At 34.0% G+C, this 14,051-nt stretch overlaps 2 protein-coding genes across 2 annotated transcripts in view; one reads left to right on the top strand and one right to left on the bottom strand.

The window, feature by feature from the left end:
• Positions 1–13,654, top strand: part of blw (ATP synthase subunit alpha blw, mitochondrial) — a 76,308-nt gene extending 62,654 nt beyond the window's left edge. The window contains exons 7-12 of the mRNA XM_081745643.1: positions 1,295–1,464; positions 1,925–2,074; positions 3,539–3,703; positions 3,947–4,091; positions 7,321–7,438; positions 13,331–13,654. Of these exons, the coding sequence (XP_081601769.1) occupies positions 1,295–1,464; positions 1,925–2,074; positions 3,539–3,703; positions 3,947–4,091; positions 7,321–7,438; positions 13,331–13,445 (863 nt within the window). The 3' untranslated portion in view covers positions 13,446–13,654. The remainder of the gene's footprint in view (positions 1–1,294; positions 1,465–1,924; positions 2,075–3,538; positions 3,704–3,946; positions 4,092–7,320; positions 7,439–13,330) is intronic.
• LOC145675263 (acidic mammalian chitinase-like) overlaps positions 1–14,051 on the bottom strand; it is a 354,567-nt gene that overhangs the window by 226,321 nt on the left and 114,195 nt on the right. The window lies entirely within an intron of this gene.

The following is a 14,051-nucleotide window of genomic DNA, read 5'->3' as shown; positions in this document are numbered from 1 at the left end:
TCGTTTGTTTTCTCGGGGTTCTCCCGTTTCCTCCCACATTCTTTATTCCACCATTTCATTCATTTCCCATAATCACCGTCCCCTTTAGCCTAACCGGTAAAACCGTGGGACGTAAAACTTTATTACTTAAATGTATTGCATTAGATGGAACAGAAATCCTTGTGTATGACAAACAATTCTGAGAAAAGAGCAAATGTTCTGTGTGGTACGTCGTGGAATTGTATTTTGATGTGTCACAAACTTCACTGTGCGCTTTATTCAGGAGGCCAATTTCTCTGGAGTACTTCTCGAACCATTACATGTTCATGCTATTGATCTTGTTCACCGGAGAATCGTTTCAGCATTTAAAAGTGTATGCAAGAGAAACAACATAAATATGTAACAGTTCAAGAAGTAATCCAGAGAAACCGGGCGGTCGGATAAAGCAGAGAATGAGTTGGTGAAAGATTGCAGCAAAATAGAACTCCACGACGCACCACTCAGATAACATAAACAATATTTGAAAGTTAGTACGTCAATGTATATTCTTGAGAAACTTTTTGAAAACCTTTATTTTATTTTCAGAAAGAATAAATGTCATAAATAGTAAGGGGAAAAAAAGAAGCATTTAAGATAAATTTAAAGAAATTGACTCGATTAAAGTAATTATATATAAGTAGCTGAAATGCTCGTTCTTCACATGAGGAAAATATTTAAACCCACTGTCGTCTTTTTATGCGCGTGTCAATGAAAGTTTGATAACGTTCATAAAATGCTTTGATTTAGGGATAAATTTTGAACCTCTCGTCCTTTAATAATAAACACTCATCTTGAAGTAGCACTGTTCCATATTTCAAACTATTCAACTGTTTTCCCGAGATGCATCACAAACAGGCAACATCACTTTCAATGTGAAGAAAGAAATTACAGAACGTGTCCTCTCCCTCTCCCCCTAAATCAGTAATTTTCAAGAACTCTTGGAAACAGGTCCGTTTACTTTTAATGAAGAACTTATACACAGCTTCATGTTACTTATTTGACGAGCTTGAGATTTTAGCATGAATTTTGAACCCCCTCTAGTCCCCTTAGGATACGCCCTTTAACCAAATTAAGATGATACAAACCCAGTTCGATATAGTTAACTATGTTCAAATATAATTTCAAACGGTTCAACTGTTTTTTTATTGTTCGATCAGCCACAAGATCACTTTTATTTTTATTATATAGATTGCTAGTTTTTTTTTCATAACTACTGTTTTTTTAGATTTTTCTTCCAACCCAATATATTAATAATAATTGACAATTCTCGTGATAGGTGCTATGAAGTATTCTATCATCGTATCTGCCACTGCTTCTGATGCTGCCCCTCTACAGTATTTGGCTCCCTATTCTGGCTGTGCCATGGGAGAGTTCTTCAGAGACAACGCTAAGCACGCCTTAATTATTTATGATGACTTGTCAAAGCAGGCGGTTGCTTACAGACAGGTAAGTTTATGTAGTTTCTATTTCTACTACATGTTTGATATTTTAGTATGAAATTTGGTGTGTTTTCATTTTGAGTGTCTAACACAATCTATTTTAAATGAATTGTTTCATAAATATGTAAAATATTTTAGAAACTTGTCCATTAGAATCTATAACGATTACAAATTACGTAATACAATTTGATTGAATCTAAGCGTAGGAATGAAAGAATTAGCAGTAATGAGATTAGTAAATAAAGATCTTTTGTTGTGGCATATATACGTAAAATTTCGGTTTTGTCCTGCCTCTTACACCTTTCCGACATTGCCTGAAAATTTTACATAATTTGCTTTTTTTTAAAATAAAATTTAATATACATAATTTGTTTTATTCGTGTAAGATTTTAATTATATTAATAAATTGAGACGTTTGTGTCAGATATTTGAGAGCAACTATAAAGTTCTTTCAAACTAATTTTTAGATGTCTCTGTTGCTACGACGACCTCCTGGACGTGAAGCCTACCCAGGAGATGTATTCTATCTGCATTCCAGGCTTCTAGAGAGAGCAGCAAAAATGAACGACACTCATGGTGGTGGATCTCTGACAGCATTGCCTGTCATTGAAACGCAGGTGAGTATGATACTGCTTATATTCTTCTAATTGCTAATTATTGTTCTTAACCTCGATAACAGCTAACCGGAGTACATTATCCCTTTCTGACCTGAATTATTTTTTGGAAATGAAGAAACTTTTTATTTCAATGGACTATATATTGGTCTAGGGAAGTAAGAAAATAATTTTTTCTTTAAAATTATATATTGCCAGGGCGCTATAACTAGAACGTATGAGACAACTTGGAATCATTCGACACGATATATGCGCTATGAAAGCCAAGGAAGCTTGTGATTCCACATGGAATCACACGGTCAGAAAGGGTTATGGGTATATAATACGATAAGTTTCGAAGTAACGAAAGGGTGACCTAGTTCATGATGTAAGGTGTATTTACCTCGAAAAATTTGTTCATAGAACTGTACATGAAAATTGAAGCACCAAGAGCGAGTAAACCTATTCATTTTTTTAAAAAATAGGGAAATTCAGTATCAGATGCAAACTCCATGAGATTAACTGGGTACGTGAAACAATATGGGCAGCCTTTCCCTCCTCATCAAAGAGAGAAAAAAGTAATAGACTTACTAAATATATGTAAAGGAAAACAACTACAGCTGATGAGTATGGTAATGTGTAGTCCTGTGTGTTACTGCTGCTTTTTTGGTAATAATGCAACTTGATAACTGATAAGAAACTATAGATATTCAAAAAATGTTCTGTCTGATTTTGATCTGCGATTCACACGTACTCGCTACATAGTTTTCCTTGTTTCATTCACGCGTTCCATTGATTGTATGGCAGCAGTTTGCGATGCATGATGTCAATCACAACTAGCAGCTACAAGAGTAAATATCCGATAACATATTATCTTCCTCTTTTTCACTTAAAACAGAAGGCATAAGGAGCGTATCTAAGTACCACCACGTGGAAATTGGAATCAGTAATATTTGAAAGTAGTTTTTGATGGGTCGAAGTGCTTGTTAAAATAGTTTAAATACATACTTGAATTTCTAATCTTGGTGTGAAGTCATTAGTAATGATTTTTGCCATTGTTTTAATATGGAAATTTGAATTGTAATGTTTGTTGAAATTTCATTTCGTATTTGAAAAAAAAGAGTTTAACTAAAAACAAGTATAGATAGTCATGTCAGAACTTGTAATCACTCTGAATTATCAACGTGGGTTAGAAGTCAGTTTTTGTAGAAAATGGTGCCCAAGTACAATGTATGTTGTACCTGGGCACCATTTTCTGAATCAGAATTATGATCATCAATTAAAAATTTTACACCATTGGCGAATGTATATTGTTTGTGTACGTGACAGTTGTTATTCCATTCCCTGTGTAGTGAATGCAGAATTGTTTGCTTCCTCGGTAATTGAATTTAATAAATAACTTCCGTAATGCTATTGTACGTCTGCAGTGGCATACATAGTAGTCTGTTCGATTTAGTTTACTACTTTAGAATGTTCTAATAATTTCAGGCTGGTGATGTGTCAGCTTATATTCCAACCAATGTGATTTCCATCACAGACGGCCAAATCTTCTTGGAAACAGAGTTGTTCTACAAAGGTATTCGACCAGCCATCAATGTCGGTTTGTCAGTATCCCGGGTAGGATCAGCTGCTCAGACAAAAGCCATGAAACAGGTAAAGGTTATATTCGCATAAGAGTTTCTAAAATTTGTATTTTATAATATGTCACAAGGTATAATTTTTTTGTAGTAATAAGATGCAAATCCTAAAAAATTAACATTTCTCTGAAAGATGACCCTGGATGAAAGACTTCAGTAGTCATTATAGTGATACTATTCATAAACTTAATTTTTATCGTGTTCTAGGTGTCGCAGTTTTGTTCACGGTTAACGTTAATATTGTGCATTGTTTTTATAGGTTGCAGGTTCCATGAAACTGGAATTGGCTCAGTATCGTGAAGTGGCAGCTTTCGCCCAGTTCGGTTCTGATTTAGATGCTTCGACACAACAGTTGCTTAACAGAGGTGTTAGGTTGACAGAATTATTGAAACAGGGACAGTATGGTAAGCTAAATATGATGTCAAGATTTTATTATTTCTTTAATATGTATTTCTTTTGGTTATGAAAATCATTGCGTTCTTTTGGATAAAACTCGACTGTATGGAAAGGAAAAGTTCTTTGCATCTCATGGTTGCGGCGGGAAACTGTCAGAGTTGAAAGGGAATGGTAATATCAGTAATACGGCAGGGGATTGCAAAGGACGGGAAAAAAAATAAAAATTGGTTAAGTATTAAGTTTGCAGGAAATACACGAAACTTAGTTCTTTCTTAGTAATGGCAAAGTAATAAAATGTAGCGTAATGTTCCAGAAACCATATTGAATAGCTTATGACAAACTACTTTCTCTTTTATTCGCTGATGCATTTATATATAGCTCGAGAAACAAAAACTTATTCCTAAACAGTACTATGTTGGTTTGATATCGTAATTTATTGTTACGAAATTTTATAAACTAATATATTTATCATTAAATTTAGACTAGAAGATTTATTTTTCACCAAACCCCAAACGCATTCAAGTGTTAGGTCAAATTTTACATAAACCGTAATATTTCGTCACGGTTATACTTAATGCTCTTCGTCTACATAGAGGCACTTGCGCCTCATGGAATTGCGCTTATTTCGCTACTAGCTGGTGTCTTGCGTTTCACGATCTGAGCTAAATCTAAGACAAGCTCTTGAAGTAAAGTCGACTCGGCCAAACTGTTCCCAGCCGGCTGCTTTTGTATTGAATTAAGGGATCAGCGATGACTACAACTTACCTAAAATAAGGTATAAACGGCATGATGACGCGTTGTTGCCATCATTCAAGATCTTTTGAAAACTGGATATTTTACCGATTATTTCTAGACGTATACATGTATATGTGAATGTGTAGTATTATATGCTCTTTTCCAAGTAGAACTAGGTGCTTGCCACTAGACAAGCAAAGCAACGATAGGGTGGTAGATCTTTTCCTCGTAGTTTGAGTATAACAGTTCATCAGGAGTTTCAGTGAATTGATAAAGCAGATAGATTGGTAATTAAAAATAGACATACCATATATACAAAAACTCTCATTAGATGGCTTTGGTTTCATTAAGCAAATGTTTGCTTGCACAGTTCAATTAATATACGTACCATATAAGACTCTTATTATTGTCAACAAACTAAGTCATTAAAATATGTTTGTTTGTACGCAAGTAATAACTCCAATAAACATTACTATTCTCCAGAGGTGCAATTTCCTCGTAGTAGTAATAATCTCAGTTTTCGGTTAAATTTTAACATTTCTGAAATTGTCATTTTCCTATTTCCTCCAATATATTCGTGGACACTATATACAGTTTGATTTAGTAGTTGAAGTTTCGGTTATCTGTTCCTCTGAGGCTGCATAAGTTAGTGCTTGGTTCATTTTGCGGATTTAATAAAGGTTCATAACTCCTGGTAGGAGTTACTTGACTTGTATCCCAAAGCTGCTTCATGTTGGTTTTTTTAAGATCCTTACCAACTGTGTAGTAGGAAACGTAAACGACAAAATGAAAATAACAAAACAAAGGACTGGATAAGAAAATGTGAAAAAGCAAACACTGACACCGTGTTGCTTCCTAGAACATACAGTGGAGAGAATGTACAAATTGCAACATCGCTTTTTTCAGCAGTCCTTGACGAAGACCACTTTTGAATTGTAGGGACTTATACGATATCCTTCTTATGTGTCAGCGGAACATGAGTCATCAATGGTATGCCGCTTCCTTTGATGCCACCTGGGATTGTTTGACCATGCCAATTATGTCCCAAAATGATACCATAACTTGAGACACAATTATTGGAGGGGGCTCAGTGCTAGAGCGTGGGGTTTCTGGTTCGATCGCCGTCCAAGTTTGTGATGGACAACATTATGTCCGTAGGTTTTCACGGGATACTCCCGTTTCCTCCCACATTTCATTTCACCAATGCTTCCATCATCGTTCACCTGCCTTAATCATCCGACTCTCTTAGCCTAAAGTGCATAATCGTGGGACGTTGTGAACTAAACTGAACTGGCTGTACCATATTGGTAAACATGATTTGGTTCCAGCAAGACGGTGCAATAGCAGTTACCTCGCACAAGTTTGGCTCTACTCCGAGAATTTTTTTCATAATTGTTTGGTGCTCCGCTTTCGTATTTGATTTGTCTATCTTGCTTCTCGGATTTAACAGCTCCGGACTACATTCTTTAAGGGTAACTTGGAGAGAGTATTTGCCGATCATTTGCACAGAAGAATTGATTTTAACCCATTGTAAAATAGGCATGATTCTATTGGACATAGTGCTAAGCTCCATTGGATGCATCCTTCACCTTCTCCAAAAGTGCATTACGTGGGCGAAGACTTTTAGTGGGCATTGTTTCTGAGACACGTCGATGTTTGTATATTGTTTACACTGTTAAATGCGTGTGTCTGACCTGTTATATTATGGCTCAGTGAAGTTAATCGTCTTTAGGGGCTTTCTAAAAGTGGTTGATAAGGTATGCGTCACCTTGTAGTTGGGATCAATGTGTGAAGTAGTGTAGGCAAGTTGGATAGTAGTAAAATATGAAGTTAATCATGGTTTACCTTCACTGATGAAACTTAAGATTGGTGTGAGAAGGAATAAGTTAAGTTGCTTATAATTAGTAATTATCCGGTTATCAAATGTTTTCTGGTTTTTAATTATGAAGAATCAAAGTTTGCTCAAGTACCAATATAGTGATAGTTGCCTGTCTGAGAAAAATATACGAAACAAACGGAATAAAAATTACCTCCAAGGTGCGGTGCAGGGAATACACGTATTCTATGTAATGTATAATTAAGATTACTACCAATAAGTGACGCAAGGTTTGGCATGTAGGAAGTTTTTTGAAGTATTACACCTTAACAGGAAGAAGCCGCGGAAAGAATTATATGATAGAAAGAATGACGGACCCGTTCGTAGATACGAAGTTATCGGACTAAAACTAGAGAAGAACTAAATGGGGAAGGGGCAAACGTGTCTGAAGGAAACTTTGGCAACTACGTATTTACGTACGACCATATGATACAGTTTTCACTCCCCCTGAATTTGTCCGTTCTGCAAAACAATACAAACGAAGTTGTTGTATCTTAGGTTTTCAGTGGAAGCTGTTTTGATTTTTTTTTTTTGTTTGTTTTTTAAGTTCATAGAATTATATATTTTTTAAAATGTTGAAACTGTTCTTGTATTTTTATATATTTATACGTATTTCTTTCCCGCAGTACCTATGGCCATTGAAGAACAGGTGGTCGTTATTTACTGTGGTGTCAGAGGCTTCCTCGATAAATTGGATCCATCCAAAATCACCCAGTTCGAGAAGGCATTTTTGCAACATGTGAAGTAAGTGGATATATTCGTTATATAAAATTATCCCTTTCGAGACGGGCGTGGCATATAAATACATAAACTCCTCACATGTCGCTCAGTCTGTCCCTAAAGAACTAATGAATTGAAGGGTTGTAGTTGATTTAATGAATTGGACTCAGGATGTTTATCTTCCAGATAAACCTTAGTATAGCATTTCATAAGGTAGAAGAATTTTGAAACTATTTTTGCGTGTATAATGTGTTCGGAGGGGAGAGATTTAACCATGAAAGTATGTGTGTTATACAAGAATGGATGAATCAAGTATTTCCGTCGCTTTCGCTATCAACCGAAGTGCAAGACTCCAAACAAAGCATAAGCCAATACTTTTTTCTTGTAAATACGTTTCCGTATCCTTGATTCGGTTACCCTCCAGAAATTTAAACAAAAGTTGCAATTCTCTTTTTCATTATAATTTTAATCGATCAACACCAAAACATACCATTGTAAGTTCCGCACTGGAAGGACTGGTGGAAATACGTTATGCTTAACTCATCCATTGCGATGGCTATATGAACACGTGAAACTGCATGTGATTTCACTAAAGTTTTTTTTCTTACAACACGTCGATATCAATAGACGAGAGCACATATTTGGCCTATGGATTTGTTTCAAGCACTATCCAGAATTATTCAGTCTTTGTCCAAGTAGCAACAGGTATAACTCATTCTTGAACACAGTATTATTCGCTGTTCTTGGTCCATATAGCACGAGCTTGCTATTTGGAACCGAACCTAAATTGAACTGTGCGTTATATAAGGATTCCCACGATGGGACACCTCCTTGGGAAATTTAAAATTACACGTAGTGTAAATGAGTACAGTCAGTAAAAACCTAGTGTTAAAGTGGTTTTGCTGAGAACCGGCAGTTTACTTTCCTAAACGAAAGCGACGGTTTCATTTTCAGACAAGTATTTGATATAGTTAGAAATGGTTAATGGAATAGATAAAATACAAGGAATGACCATGAGGCATGCAAAGATATTACAAAGAGTGTAGGGTAAAATGCCATATTAAGACAGAATTAAGAATGCTCAATAAGAGTGAAGACGTGAAAAGAGCAAATTACAATTGAAGAAACAACAGATGAAAGAAGAATCGAAACTACATTCTCCGAGAATCAAAACTTGGCACGCTGCATCTCTGTGTGACATCAAAATAACTTTACGTGTCATAATTACTGCATTGCTAACTTTCGATCCTAGTTTTCTCTAACATAATGTTTGGTTGTAAAACTACTTCCTCTGTTTTTGTTCTACACTGAATTTACAAGTCATTTATTATTATAAAAGAAATTAAATAAGACAAGGCTTGACTATAAGGAGGAGAGCAGGCCAAACAAATGAAAAAGTATAATTATTAAATATAATAATGATTTGAATGAATTTAGATATTACTATAAGTTTTATTCTAAAGATTGCAAGTCTGCTGCTAAATTAAGGAGATTCATATGTTTTAAACTTCAGTAATTTACATCCTGAAAAAGAAAAAAATAAAATTTCTGCCTGAGAAAGTCAGTCATTTTCTATATTTGGTGGAAATTTTATATAAACAGCTAGGTTTGGGAATTTATAGGCTAGCATTATGAACTCTATGAACCCTGTAAAAATAGCAGCTGTCATCTTGGTAGATGGGAATGTCGACTGCATATCACCTTGAAAATGTTAAAGAAATGGAAACATCTGTTCAATAACAGCTTTCAAATAAATATGCTGGTTCATATTCACATTCGTCTGTATGGTGGCCCCAATCATGATAGGGAAAACACTCAACACTATCAAATAATCTCCTCCAGTTTGAACCACACACTGCGGATGAAACGCTTTATTGGTTCAAGTTCAAAGATTCCTCCAATGTAGATTATCTTATTTGGTGAAAAAGCGTTAAGTTGCTACATAATGACGAAGACAAGAAAAACTGTTTGAAAACAGTGCAAAAGCAACATTCATATTGAATTAATTAAAATGGGTACAAGGGAGAAGGAACACAACTTCAGCAAACTGGTACTTAATTCCAAAAGATTACAAGAAAAAACAACTACTTGTGACACATTAGGGTGGATAAGGCTAACAAAATTATTATGAAGAAATCATAATCACTCAAAAATGGCTCAAGATTGTATATAATTCAGTTTCAGATAAATAAGTTGTTTTCCAGAAGTATAATTTATCCCAGCATTAATTTCTCGGTTGAATTTAGCATGACCATAAGGTCTCACACTTATCAAGACACTTTATGAGCGTAACTAAAAGGTGTATATACACACACACATTAAACTGAAAGAACATATTCAGGATGACAATCTCAACGATACTTCAGCATTGAGTCTTTCGCAACCCCTGAAAGATCTGAGTCAAAACATGGATAAATGCAAGTAAAAAAAAAATCACTTATAGAAAAACCTTCATTCGAAGGAATCGAAATTAAATACTGATATGGGTGGAATAATATAATTGAAACTATCACAGTCATCACCAGTAATAGAAGCACAAAAATGTGTATACTGTGTAGGAGCAAGAAGTTTTTGTTTATTTATGTAAATATTTAACATAAATACATTCTATCTCCACTAAAACCTTTCCATATCAGTGTTGACAGTGCTGAGAGCTGTCACTGAAAATTCATCATTTAACATGTCAGTGCATGAATATGATAAAGAAGCACAAGTCAGTACCTTTCGAGTGTAATGCTTTGTTGGGCTATGTGCATCTTTCACGCAGCCTTATTCTAGATGTCCACTACAGGACTTCTTTATATTTTTTTGAGAATCAGCTGAGATAGACCTGCATTTACAGTCTGCAATTCTGATTTGGAAATAATTTTCAGTGACTAGGTGTAAAACTTCTCGGCGGTCCCTCTGAGTTCTTTATAGATAGTTATATATTTACCAGCATAGGTACATATTTAAATGGCACTGCGTCAGGTTATTACATGTTTTAAGTCTGCAAATTAAACAGACAGTAGCACACTTGTTTTTCAATATTGCAAACTAAGGATACTACAGTATCACAAACTTCGAAAAACAAGCAAATTTTGGAGGCTTCTACAACAGTAATAAAGTAGTGGGACAGAAGGGGCAATGTATATCCAAAGTATCTTTCGAATACTACGTTATCATATGATGTATTTCAAACAAGTAGAATCAGAGTTAGAAGGAATTGAAAATTTGACTTTCATCAAAGAAGTTTATTTCGGAAAACTGCTCAGATAAGTATCACATCCAGTTACGTAGATGGTTGTGAATAGACATAAATATCATAATACCGTTTACATCCATTCAATATCTCAAACTGTTTCGGAGATACGAAAAAGTAAAAATTGCTATATTGTTTAAAATGTATTGTGGGAAATTGTGAAAAGGTTGTTGCATTCTTTTGCTTCTGAAACCTTCCTTAATTTTTGCCAGGTGTAATTACAAGAAGTTCTCGAAATTTCATAATTATAAGTAGTGTTGCAAACTTGACCAGAATTTATATCTCCATAAGGGTTTACGATATCAAATTACTGTAAATGATATTATGATCTTCACATCTTTCGAAAACCATCACTGTGATTGTATGAGATACTCGTCTATGCAGTTTTCCGAAATAAAAGCTTTTGAAATACAAATTTTCAATTCCTTACGACTTCGTTCCTATTTATTAGAAATGCGTCATTTCATGGTCATAACAGTAGATACTGAAGCACTTTAGATATGTGTTGTCCCATCAGTCTCATTTGCTTTACTAGTGCTGTAGAGGTTATCAGAGTTTGGATGTTTGTGATACTGTAGCGTCCTTAGTTTGCAACACTGAATAACAAATGCGATTTTTCAAGTCTTCGTTTGACATGTAGATCTGAAATGTGTAATAATAACCTGACGTAATGCCATTTGAAAACATATAACTTTGTTGGGTTTGCAACAATGTTAACCTGGTAGTACGGAAGAGTATGTCAGTGTCCCCCTGGTGCTATTTGCATGGTAGGAAATTAAGCGTTTTGTGTCCATTAGTTTAAAAGTTACAAGCGCGAGTCAAGATAAATGGTCCATTTATGTTCAAACTCCCTTGTAACTTTTAAACTAATAGATTAAAAACTGAAGTTTTGTACCATGCAAGTATTGACTGCAGCACAATATTTAGCATACTCTGCAATACCATCAGATTAAAAATGTTGCCAACCAAAGTGTTTTTTCTTATATTCTTTTTCAAGTAGCACTACGTCAGATTATTACATACATCAAATCTACATGTAAAACGACTAACTTACTTTACCACATGTATTATTTAGTGTTACGAATTAAGAACGTTACAGTATCACATACATCCAAATTTTGCAGGTCTATACAGTAGTAATATCTCAAGTTAGACGGGCGGGACAATGCACATTCAAAGTACGTAGTGCCGAATACTAGGACTATATATTTCTAAAGTTACAGTGGATTAAGAACTTGACTTCTTTCAAAAGATTTAATTTTAATAAAGAAATATCACATCCAGTGACGTTTATGGTTTCCAATAGACATCAACGTAATGCCCTTTAGAGGAATTTTATATCTCAAACTGTTCCATGATGCGATATACTCTTGAAAAGTAGAGGAATATTCATTCATACCTGATGACCTAATTGGATGCATATTAATAATAATAAAAGTAAAAGCAGCTTTACAAAAATTTGGTAAATTATGTTACAAAGTAGAACTCGTTAACTAGACATTCAGTTCCTTTGAAAAACATTGCATTTCCTCCAAATTTTATCAAGAATTTTTAATTGCAATGGCTTAAGGAAACATTAGCATTTTTATGTAGAATTAGAGGGTATTGATAAATATGTATTTCTACTAGCACCATAATTTCTTTAAAGGTGACAAGAAGTCATTGCTGTTTTAACATTTGGATGCTTCAATGTGTACAAATTTTTACTTTTATGAAGTATTTAGTATTTACGAGTAACTTTCGTATGCTGTTTTTCATCCATTGTGACGCTCCAATCGTAGTGTGAAGTAGAACTTCGTTAAAATTGCTGTGCATAATTTAAATAGAAGTATATGTTTTGAAACTGAGTGTAATCACTGTGTAACAAGTGGGTTCTATTTAAACAGAATTGCCAACTACTTATGAAAAGAAATGTACATATTCTGTTTTCTAAATATAGTTTGTGGAGAGGTTAAACCAAGAATTAGTCAATTGTGCGTGCTTATTTGTTCTTTAATACCTTACATCGTGCTTTATGTACACTCATGTCCAAAATGATTGTTGCATATCTATAACTGTCTTCTTGTAAGAATATAATTTGACAATGATTTTGCAGAGTACTTTTAATGCTGATACTATGTGTATAATTGGGAAATGTATCTTTCTGGTAAATTTCATAGGAAAAGAATTATAAATACGAAAATTAGAATGAGTAAAATAAAATGTTGCTAAATGGATAAGAAACTTTTATTTTTGTTTAATTGTTCTTATTTACTGCTCTTTTGACATGAAATTTGCCACATACATGTCTTTGCCAATTATACATATACTAACATTATAAGAAATTCCGGGCGACTTGGTTATCAAATTATATTCCTACAACAACATATTTATAGACATGCAACAATAATTTTGGACATGAGTTCTCGTTCTCTCTCAAAGCGGTTTTACGCCCAACAGCAAAAATGTCAAAACAGGATTGATTCAAAATATCCATATTTAGTTTACAAAACTATTAACACAAAAATTTCCTACATAGTACAAAAATGATTTTACAACAATTTTATTCTTATCCATAAGATGAGAATGTGTCGTTAAGAAAAACTTATTAAACTAAAACAAAGAGAGGTTTCTAAATATTGATTCGCAGTGATTCTAACTAAGACTGGTATAACTAATACTCTTTTGCGTTGCAGAACGTCGCACCAGGATCTGTTGAACGCCATCGCAAAAGAAGGCAAGATCACAGATGACGCAGATGCTAAATTGAAGAAAGTTGTTCAAGATTTTGTTTCAGGCTTCCAGGGCTAAAATTAGAAAGAAAAAAATGTGTACAGTGTATGTTGTAGTTTCGTTAATGAACAGATGGAGCTCTAAAAAAAAAACTTTTATTCGCTACAATATTTAAAAAATTGTGCAAGTGCGTATGTTGGTATAAAAGGTTGTTGATCCATTCACAATGTCTGTGTTAAAAGTAATTATGTATTTCGTTATTTGAAAATTACACAAACCTAACTAAAGCTTCCGTTGTATTTATTTTTAAGCTTTCCCATTTCTCCAAGACTGCTTTTTTTCTTTTTGTATGATTGGAGATTAATTTGTGAATAAGGTGTAGCTACTTTTATATTGTAAGAACTTCGTAAATTTTTGATACACTCGTTTGTTTCAAAAATATCTGACCAAGTAACGAGATTTTCTAAAGTAGAAAATGTGAATTTAGTGTTATTTTAAACATTTTATCAGGGCTCATAGTGAGTTAGTTTTTAAAACTAAAAGTTACTTTTTTTTCAAGTTGGTCTTACTTTTTTGGGAGGTAAAGTGACATTTTCGTGTGATTTATGTTTTGCATTGGCAATTTTCTAAGAAAAATATAAAAATAAATGGAAAAAGGCAGAAACTTGTTACTCATTACTCATC

This window comes from Thermobia domestica, chromosome 2, assembly GCF_964235325.1.
Source record: "Thermobia domestica chromosome 2, izTheDome1.hap1.1, whole genome shotgun sequence".
Lineage (NCBI taxonomy): Eukaryota > Metazoa > Arthropoda > Insecta > Zygentoma > Lepismatidae > Thermobia > Thermobia domestica.
The sequence above is the reverse complement of the archived record's forward strand: the minus strand, read 5'-3'. Positions and strand labels throughout refer to the sequence as shown.